We start from the raw sequence: 10,833 nt of genomic DNA on the forward strand, positions 1-10,833 counted from the left end.
CAGACCACACCCACATTCCTAATGGTCTTTTGAAGGTGAAGATCAGAAGCTGATCAACAAGCCACTCCACTACTTTCTAAGACTGTGTCCAAAGCCAAGGCCACTGACACCATTCAGACCAAAGAAACACTGGCCACAAGCTGCCTGCCCCTCCACCAGTTTACCCCGGATACTGGGCCAGGTTTGGGCAGAAGCTAATCTGCAGGATGGCCTCACTTCCCACTCAAGGTCTGTGTTATCTAAGCAGGAGGTTCAGGTCAGTTGACTAGGCTCTCTAAGAGGCCTACAGGCTTGTTGAGGGCAGGGACAGCAGTCATATACACCTCCAAAGGCAAGGGGGATGGAAAAAGAGGCAAACGGTTTAAGGGCAGACAGTTTTAAGAGTCATGTGGTCATGGCTGAGTTAAAGCAATAGCAGCTGCCCATGGGATTGAAATTAAGAGGTCCTGGGAGAGTGATGGGGATTGATATGTGGTGGGGAATAGATCTGTGGCAAAGGTTAGTGGGAGTCTACCCAGTTGGCGTTGTAACTGCAAAGTGGGGGGCAGACAGGATACAGACTCTGGGGCTGAGTGTAGTACAGAGCTAAAACCTGCAGCAATTATAGTAAGAGTTGCAAAAATCTCTCCTTCTAATTCTTACAGACTTATTTATTTTCTGAGGGCAGGAGTTTCACATGAGAGGGAGAGAGATGCCAGAACACCACTTTCTTGCACATGAGACTCCGGGGAGCTAATCAGGAGCCTCGAGTGTGCAAATCCTCTGCTCTAAAAATATGCATGTATCTTAAGTCTGGAAGAAGGCCACCAAATTTCACAGCTTCACAGGATCCTTCTGTTAGGTCTAGGTGGTCCTGACCATTGGAGACAGGACGCCAGTGGCTAAGACAATCACAAAATGGGAAGAAAAGATTAAAGTAGTTTATAGACAGATATAGCATATATATATATATATATATATATATAATATAGAAATATATAGACATTACAAGTACATAGATAAATACAAATATCAGAGCAAGCCCATACATTCCTGTGAAGACTTACTAAAAAATTTTGGGGCCGGGGAGATAGCATAATGGTCATGCTGTGAGGTCCCAGGTTCGATCCCTAGCACCATCATAAACCAGAGCTGAGCACTGCTCTGGTTTCTCTCAGTTATCTTTTGCCTCTATCTCTTTTATTAAAATAAAAAAGAAAGAAACAAATTTCCTGAAGTCTGGGATCGGATTCTAGTCCAGATTGGTTGTTCTATACCAGAGAAAAGGCCAAAGGTGAGGCCACCGGCGGTGGTGGTGGCAACAGACTGAGAAGAGCCTGCACAGTGGTGGCGGCGGCCACATGCGCTGCGCCGGGATCCTGGCGCCCCCTGCCCGCCCCTTTCCTCCCATTGCACCCAGGAGGCCGAGGGGGCGGTGAAAACTCTCAGCAGTCTTGCATCAGACGGCGGGCAGACGTTTGCAGCCCCAGCCGGGCCGCCTTCCCCGCGGCCTCTCTCCAGCAGCCACGAGACGAAAGCTGGGTGGACTTGGCCGCGCGAGGCAACAGTAAGTCAAGAAGGATGGCAGGACCCTGTACACCAGGCATGGAAGCAACCTAGGCGCCCCTCCCCCAGGGGCCCAAGGGTGGGGGTAGGGGTGCGGGCCCGGAGGCCAAGGCCACAGCACACGAAGGCGCTGGGGTGCCGCGCTGGCATCCAGCGAGCAGCCTGCAGGAGGACCACTTGCCAGCACTTTGCAATGCTCGCGGGAAGCGAGCCAACGCGAAACAGTCGGTTGCAAACAGAACGGAAAGTTTGCATCCTGCAGCTCACAGCCGTCTGTTCCTGCCTCCTTCACCTCACTTCCCCCAGACCCCCAACTCAGGAGGCCCCACAACTGAGCGATCCTCCCGTGCGAGGGTGTGGGGGGGGCTGGGGAGCGCTGCCCCCTCCCCGCGCGGTCAGGCTATCGCGAGGGGGAGGATGCCATCAAGCCCGGAGTCTTTCTCCCGTCCGCCTTACTTGCAGTTCGGCTATGAGCTCCTCTTTGCTCAGGTTCTGCTTCTCCACCACCTGCAGCCCTCCATCTTGCAGGATCTTCCGGCAGCAGGGGTCCAGGCTATCACTGATGAGCACTTTCCGCAGGTTTGCAAAGGCCATTGCTGGAGTCGATCCCGGTATCGGCCTCTTTTGCTCAGCAGAAGCACCTAGAGCAGACGGAAGCTGCTGTTCCGGCGGGCGGGCGGGCGTGACTGGGCAGGCTCCTCCGGCTCCGGCTCCCCCCTGAATCGCCCCCCTACCGTCTCAGTGTGATTGGACAGAGAGGCTCAAACTCTGGGTGACTCCGCCTCCTCCTCTAGGTGCCGAGCCTTCCGATTCCCGCCCACCTTATTATTCGCGGGCCTTAAATTTCTCAATCTCAGCCAAAGCCCTTCCCTACACCTGGGGAGCAGATAGAAGCAGTTTGCGCTGACGTAGCTGATGCCTATCTGAAACAGGCATAAAAATTCGTTGCCGCCCGTTAGAGAAATGCCTCATTTTCAGTTCCTTCCTAAGGCCTCGCTCCTTAATTCCTTAGCAAGCATTTATTCAACGCGCCCATTATATGTATAGTATTGTCCTGAGTGTTAAAAAAGAAACCCAAATGCTAAAAAGACAGCCCCCCTTTCCTCAGGTGACCTGACCAAAAGACAGATACAGAAAGGTAAATAATAAGCAGTAGGAAATTGTTTCTGAGACCTCACAAAACAATAATTAATTCCAAATGAATGGGTTAGAGGAGGCAACATAATGGCTATGCATAGAGTCTTCCATGCCTGAAACTCAGAGGTCCCATGTTCAATCCTCCCTAACCACCATAAACCAGATTTGAGCAGTGCTTTGGTTTCTCTCTCTTCTTCTCTGTAACTCTCTCTCATTAAAATAAATAAATAAAATGCTTAAGCTCCAAATGAACGGTGCCAATGAGAATTATGTGTGTGGAGTGGGAGCAGAAAACTTTGGGGATGGGTACAATGTGGAACTAAATCCCTTTTAACTTGAAAATCACTATTAAATCACTAATTTAAAAAAATAAAGAACAAATTATGAGTACAACAGACAGCAGGAAGCCAATGCCTTTAAAGCAGCTGGAATTTTTATTCAAACTCCTTATTCTCAAAAGGAGAATTTATGTATTAACCATGAAAGCCCATCCCAATTTTTTAACTCCTTAGTATTTAAGCATGAAAACAAACGTGTTCTTCCACAATCCACTTTTGAGAAATATTTAGGGCATGTGCCGTGGTATAACCAGTAAAGCATATAAGTTACCATGCAGGAGGACCTGGGTTCAAACCCAAGGGGATGCGAGGAAGCAGGGTTCAGGTGTCTCTCTCTCTTTTTTTTTCTCTCCATCTCTATAGTAATAAAAACAATCTAATTTAAAAAATAAATAATAGAAAGTTCTGTATGAGGGGGTTTAAGGGTAGCTAAAATCAAGCAGAATCAGGGATGCTCGTGAGTGAACAAAGACACCACCAGCCTACTTTAACCATTACATACCACGATTTTGTCCCATTCACAAGATCCTTGTCTTACAGAGATCTACAATACCAATACCCCAGGGCACAGAATATTATGTAACTCGTGATATCTGGACACAACTAGGTTTTTAGACAAAATGTTCCCACTGGGAAAGAAAATAGTATGTCTATTCGATTTGTTTGGATGATCTCATGTTCCACATTCCAGTAGCAGAGAGTCCTATGTTTCTCTTCCTCTCTGGAGGTGCCCACAAGCCCTGGGAGTCCTGGAAGCAGACAGTAGACCTACTCTAAAGGATACACAGACACTTGAGAAGGACTCACTTTTAATATCACTTTCACTCAATCCTTTTCAAGTCTCCTTCAACCCAATACCTCTTTTGTATGTGATCACCTAGGTATTAAATTCTTCATGAAATTTTTATGTTCCACCTACTTTCAAGAGATTCAAGTTACACAGTGAAAAAATATATATAAATCTACTAAGAAAATAGGGAAGAGTCAGTTGATAGGTACAAAGAACAGTGTTTAATAACTTTACCATGACCTAGTCAGATATGTTCCTCTTTCAATTTTCTATACCATTAACTTCAAATTATCTCCCTGTATCTTGTGTAGTAAGTACACATGGGGTCATCTCAGTCTCATTCTCTACTTTATACTTACCAAGATTAGAGATGGACAAGCAAGATAGCTTGCCTGTGAAGGTGTCTGCTTTGCCATAAATGTCACCCAGGTTCAAGTTCCCACCTCCACATCCCCCCATAGCATTAGAAGTTTCTGTGCTCTCTGTCTCTCCCTAACTTAAAAAATAAAATGTCCACCATCGGTGAAGCCCTGATGATAGCAGAAAATTTTAAAGATCAGAGATATGATAGTACCTCCAATAGTGCCTAGCACAGTGAGGTCCATATAGTAGAGAATCAGTGAATATTTCACTCAACAATCTATCAAGTGCATAGTAGGTGTCAAGAATCATAGCTTAACACTGAAGATGTGGTCGTGCATAAGCTAGCACTCTTTCCTCTAAAGGAAAGAAGAATATATAAAATCTAGTATAGGACTGTAGAGATGAAGTGCTTTGGAAGTAAGAAGAACCACCCAGTATAACTGTGGACACCAAGAAGGCTTCTACAAGAACATCTTCAAACAGACAGTTAAAACTCTTTGTAGGAGGGGCCCAGAAATGGTACACCAAGTAACATTCCTAAGAACTTGTGTTCTAACATTCCCAGTGCCCATCAGCAGGAAAGAAGCTTCGTAAGCACTAAAGCAGAGATGCAGGTGTCTTTCTTTCTCTCTCTCCTCTCTCTCTCTCTCTCTCCCTTTTTATCCCTCCTCAATGTCTCTCTATCCTATCAAACAAAAGAAAGGAAGGGGGAGAGAATGCCCCCCCAAGGGTGGCAGATTTATCATGCAGATACAGAGGCCCAACCATAACCTGAATGCAATAAAAAAATTAAAAAAAAGACTCCCCAGGCAGTGCTCCGGGAGGTGATTCCACAGTAGAGCTATGCTGGTACTACATATACCAGAGTGTGGTTCTTGCTTCTTTCTCCTTCCAATCTATGCCTTGTAACAAACAATCTTTGTATTTATTTATTGGATAAAGACAGACAGAAATTGAGAGGGAGGGGCAATAGAGTGTACACATTATACTCCTTGTGCAGTGTAATGTGTACACTGAACAAAGTGTGCCACTGCCTGGTCCCTACAATAAATCTTTTTTTTAAAAAAACCTTTTTAATTTATTAGCACGAGAAAGTGAAAACTAGAGCAACACTCTGTCTGGCACATAAGTTACCAGGGACTGAACTCAGAACCTCATGATTCCAAGTCCAGTGCCCTACTCACTGAACTACATCCCAGGCCCCCAATAAATTAAATCTTAGAGAGAGAGAGAGAGAACAGGAAACCACTCAAGACTTTCAAGGATATGGAAGTAAATAGAATATACTCTGCCTTGAAGCTGCTCATAGTCAGCCCCTAACCTGAAGAGATGAATAGCCAGATAGAGAAGAAATGACGTTCACAAAGACCCAGAGATGTGTAGGCTTGTTGTGGGGGTGCAGGGGAAGCAGAGGGGGAAATGCAGAGAGGCTGGGGCTGCTCACAGAAGGTCTTGCCCTGAGAAAGAATGTAAGCCTGACTCCAAAGTCAGTACAAAGGCATTGAGCAGTGTTTACATGCGATAGAACAAAATCTACTGACTGAGCTGAGTCCTTAGAGAAATCTAGATACCATCTCTCCCTAGTTTGCCCCACCCCTCTTTCCACCAAAGTAAGTTTCTCTTATATAGTGGAGGTTTGGAGCTGGGGAAGTGCCCTGTGTCCCTTTATTCATTACATAGAAACTTTGACACTCTTGAAATGAAAATATGAAAGAACCTAGTTCTGACCTTCTCTCCAGACCTCTCACACTCTCCACTGTCCTGACCGCTGCCCACTGGGAAGAGAGCCTACTGTGTTTAGTGGGCTTGGAAGAAGGGTTTTAGTGCAAGCCCAGATCATCCCTTCTAGGTTCTCCTTTTTTGAAACTGGAAGTCCATAAATAATGTGCATTACCTGGTGTGCAGTATACCCCTCCTCCAGGCAGTCCTTTCCCCTGTATTGGAGGGTGCAGAAGTTATAACCATGCTGTCTACCTCGCTGGGTAAGGGTAATGGGGGGTGTGGGGGTGTGCCAGTTGCCAGTTTTCTTCTTGGACCCAGATACGATCTTGAAACTCAAAGGATGAATAGCAAATCTGAGATTTTGAGAGGAAGAGGAGGATAATGTGACATGAGCAAAAACTGCTACCAGTCTTCTCAAATGACTAATGATGTGACCTTGGACAAATTGTCCTGTCTTCCTGCAAGACTCCATTTTATCCTCTGTAGTAGGAGAGTACTCACTTCATTAAGGATGGTGCAAGGATCAAAAAAAGAAAAAAGAAAAGAAATAAAAAGCAAAGCCTACAAATGATTTCATCTGCAGTGCCAGACTCATTCATCCATTCACTCAAAGAGTCAGCCAACACAGTCAGCTTGGCTTGCAGCATGCCAGGCTCTGCTGAAAGTCCTGGAAATGAAGCTTTCAGCAAGATAAGCACAGGCTCAAATCTCAGGTAGCTTTCACAGATTGGGGACAGAGAATTAAAAAAAAAAAGTAAAATGGCAAACAAGTTATTGAGTGAGATAATCTCTGGGTATGGGGAGTAGGATAAGGAACATAAAACTGGTGTTGTGGTAAAGGAAATGGGAGGAGAGAACATCAATCAGTTTTGACTTTATGATCTTGAAGGTCCATGCAAGCATATGATATTTAGAAGACTAACATAAGGGTCTGAGGTGCAAGGAAATAAAAAAGGGAACTTGAAACAGAGGCAAAATAGAGCACAACTAGCACGTTCAGAGAGCTTGCCCAGGAATATGTCTATAGCGTTTACTGCAGACCAGGCACAATACAAAGCATTGAGTGAATAATGCTGAAGGAGTCACGTGTGATCCCTACTCTCAGGGGAGTCAGTCCAGCTTGGGAAGTATGAGCTTTGTGTGCAAACTGTTTGCACACTCAGAAAACTGCTGAGCAGGCAGCACAGCAACCATAAATTGGGGAAAGAGTCAGTGGAGACCATTTAAAAGAGAACACTAAGAATAATGTGACTTGGGAAGAAAAGACCATAACTTCTCCTTATAGCTGCCAGGAGGTGGCACCTACCAAGTACGGAAGAAGGGGTACTAGGCATGCCCAGAGGTAGAGAACTCAGCAGGGATCAGACTATTCAGGTCATGTGAATAGATTGGACTTTTGTGGGTGCAAATAACAGAGGCTCAGTTTCAACTGTCCCAAGGGAGAAAGGGACACTCACACTCAGAGGTCTGGAAAGATAAAGTGAGTGAAGAAGCGAACTCAAACGGTATCACTAGCAATCTATGTCTCTCTACTTTCTTGGTTTTCTCCTTTGTCTGCTTTATTTCCATAAAAGGAAGATGTGACAAGGATGCCACCAGTTGGCAAAGAAAGTAAGATGTAGCTGCATATTCTAAAGTTGAGCAATCATAGCTGATTGTACGAGTTTCCTGATCACTGTCACACAATTTCCACCTCTGTCGCAACGGGATTGGATCTGCTGATTCCATGGTCCTGAAGAGAACATACACTTCAGATGAAAGAAGAGGTAAAGTTAGGATGCTAAAGCAAAAGACAGGGGAGAGTAAAATTATTCACTTGGATAGTGTGATACTTTGCTATGTGCATGATTCAGGTTCCATCCCGGCCCCTCACACACTAAAGGTGCCCTACTGCTTGGCCCCCATCTAAATATATATGTATATATTTATTTATTTATTTATTTATTTATTTATTTATTTATTTATGCATGAGAAAGACAGGCAGAGAGAGAAAGAACCAGATATCATACTGGTACATGTGCTGCTGGGGATTGAACTCAGGACTTCATGGTTGAGAATCCAGTGCTTTATCCACTGTATACCTCCCAGACCGCACTAAATATTTTTTAAAAGATTTGTTTGTTTATTTATTTATGTGAGAAAAACAGATGGCATATGGGATGTGTGAGATCAAACCTGGAACTTCACACTTTTAAGTCTTACACTCTACACACTGTATCAGGCCACTGTAACTGTAAACTGGGCTTTTTGTTTGTTTTTGTTTTCCTTTCTCTCTCTCTCTCTGTCTCTCTCTGTCTCTCTCTCTTCAGAGCATTGCTCAGCTCTGGCTTATAGTAGTTCTGGGGATTGAATTTGCATAACCAGTATGCTATTTCTCCAGTCCTCAATCTAAGTTTTAAAATGATCACTGTGTAGGACTTGCAGTGGGGAACCCCAGCACTGCATACCACAATGAGGCTATTTCTCTTTCTCTTTTATAAAATTAATAAGAATGAAACAATCATTCTGTATCAAAATACCAGAAGGGTTCCTTTCTATAGTGCTATTCTTATCACTATGATAACAAGAACAAATTCTTCAATGATGATGATTAACACAGTGGCAGAGGCCTTGTTTGGCACAGCAACACTCAGTAAGGTACACCCAGAACCTGAAAAGGCAACTTCTCTAACCAAGAAAGTAAGAATTAATGAATAATGGATATACCCAGTCACCTGAGAAAGAAATTTAACCTGAAAGAAAGCAAGTGAAAAAAGAGGGAGTAGAGGGAGTCTGGTGGTAGCACAGCGGGTTAAGTGAACATGGCGCAAAGCGCAAGGATCAACATGAGGATCCTGGTTCCAGCTCCTGGCTCCCCACCTGCAGGGAAGTCACTTCATAGGCGATGAAGCAAGTCTGCAGGTGTCTATCTTTCTCTCCCCCTCTCTGTCTTCCCCTTCTCTCTCCATTTCTTTCTGTCCTATCCAACAACGAACAACATCAACAATGGCATTAATAATAACCACAACGAGGCTACAACAACAAGGGCAACAAAAAGAAAATAAATATTTTTTAAAAAGAGGGAGGAGAAGGAGGAGAAGAAAATAAAGGAAGAATGTTATTTCATCCAAATACAATTGAATATTAGAAGATAAAAATTCTTCTGGGAACTATATCACCATTTTTCTGCAGAAGAAATATACTAACTAAAATGCTGGACTGCAGATTCAAAATGATTAGCCATAGTGAGTCTTGGCTTTTCCCCAGTACCTATTTGGGAAAAGGAAAGACAAACAATGCAATTGACAATCAGGAAGGTGCATTGTGTTTATTCTCAAGGTGTACTTTGATGTGACGCCTGGAGAACAGATCAGATTTTATCTTAGTCACCGTAAAATGATCCCTTCCTCTTGTTCAACTCTCTCTCTTTAACATTTATCTATTTATTTTTCAGATACTCTAGTACTAGAAAGGGTCCAGTAAGTTTGGCTTCTCAACAGATTCCACTGTCCTTTTTTTTTTTTTTTTTTTGGTATTGAACAGAAAATTTTTTTAAAAGTTTTTATCTATAAAATGGAAACACTGGTGGGGATGGGTGGTATCGCAGCGGATTAAGCGCACATGATATGAATCGCAAGGTCCTGTATAAGGATCCTTGTTCCAGCCCCGGCTCCCCACCTGCAGGGGCATCGCTTCACAAGTGGTGTCTATTTTTCTCTCCCCCTCTCTGTCCTATCCAACAACAATGACAGTTATAACAACAATAATAATAATAACAAAAATGATGATAAACAACTAGGGCAACAAAAAGAAAAAAATAGCCTCCAGGAGCAGTGGATTCATAGTGCAAGCACTGAGACCCAGTGATAATCTGGAGGCAAAAAAAAAAAAAAATGAAAACACTGATAAGACCATAGGAGAAGAGAGGTACAATTCCCAACACCAGAACTCTGTATCCCATCCCCTCCCCTGATAGCTTTCCTGTTCTTTAACCCTCTGGGAGCATGGACCCAGGAACATTATGGGGTGCAGAAGATGGGAGGTCTGGCTTCTGTAATTGCTTCCCCATTGAACATGGGTGTTGACAGGTTGATCCATGCTCCCACCCTGTCTCTCTCTTTCCCTAGTGGGGCAGAGATCTGGGGAGGTGGGGTTCTAGGACACACTGGTGGAGCCGTCTCCCCTGGGAGGTCAGGTTGGCATCATGGTAGCATCTAAAACCTGGTGGCTGAAAAGGAATTAAGATAGAAAGCAGAGCAAATTGTTGACTAATCATGAACCTAAAGGCAAGAATATTGTAGATGGAGATTTGGGGTCTCCATTTTGGAAAAAGCTAGTAGGTCTATTTTAGGTATATTCCAAGTGGCCCATGACCCAACTAGTTTTCACCTGTGCCTAACAGCCAATATGCAGCTGACCTCAGCTATTGTCTGGGGGGATGGTGTCACAGTTGGAAAATGTACGATAAAGCTGGATCAGGGATGACAGTAGCTCCCAAATATGGGAAAGTATATAAATATCATTAACTATAAATCCCATCTATCCGATCTGGGGCCCATAGTCAGCACAGGAGCCTATGTAACCTCTGCATCCCTGTAGGTCTGAGCTAGCATTCTGTGGTCACTGCTAGGAACATTCCAGGCTGCGCTAATTTCAGGAGCTATCTTCCTCAGGTGATAGGCAAAGTATGCTATCCAACCTCCCTTTGGAGAATGAAGCATTCCCTGCCATTGTTGATTCACATTGAGGGCCAGGTCTAATAGGAGCCCACAGAAGGGTCCATTATGTTGTTCCTGATGGATATGACCAGTGACAGTGGTGAGAGGGATCTGTTAGAAGTCTAGGCCCATCTTCTCTGTGTGGGAATCCCAGGACTCCCTGACTAGGGCCTCAGGTGATGGGATGGCCTGGTAGTGACTGAAGAGTCATCATTAAAGTATGCCAGTCTCTTGCCCTTAT

At 44.2% G+C, this 10,833-nt stretch overlaps 1 protein-coding gene across 1 annotated transcript in view; it reads right to left on the reverse strand.

Annotated features, from left to right (window-relative positions):
• Positions 1-2,270, reverse strand: part of PHGDH (phosphoglycerate dehydrogenase) — a 38,058-nt gene extending 35,788 nt beyond the window's left edge. Inside the window, exon 1 of the mRNA XM_007534689.3 lies at positions 2,002-2,270. Coding sequence (XP_007534751.1) covers positions 2,002-2,139 — 138 coding nt within the window. The 5' untranslated portion in view covers positions 2,140-2,270. The remainder of the gene's footprint in view (positions 1-2,001) is intronic.
• Between the last annotated feature and the right edge of the window lie 8,563 nt (positions 2,271-10,833).

This window comes from Erinaceus europaeus, chromosome 11 (genome assembly GCF_950295315.1).
Source record: "Erinaceus europaeus chromosome 11, mEriEur2.1, whole genome shotgun sequence".
In the NCBI taxonomy this organism is placed as follows: Eukaryota; Metazoa; Chordata; class Mammalia; order Eulipotyphla; family Erinaceidae; genus Erinaceus; species Erinaceus europaeus.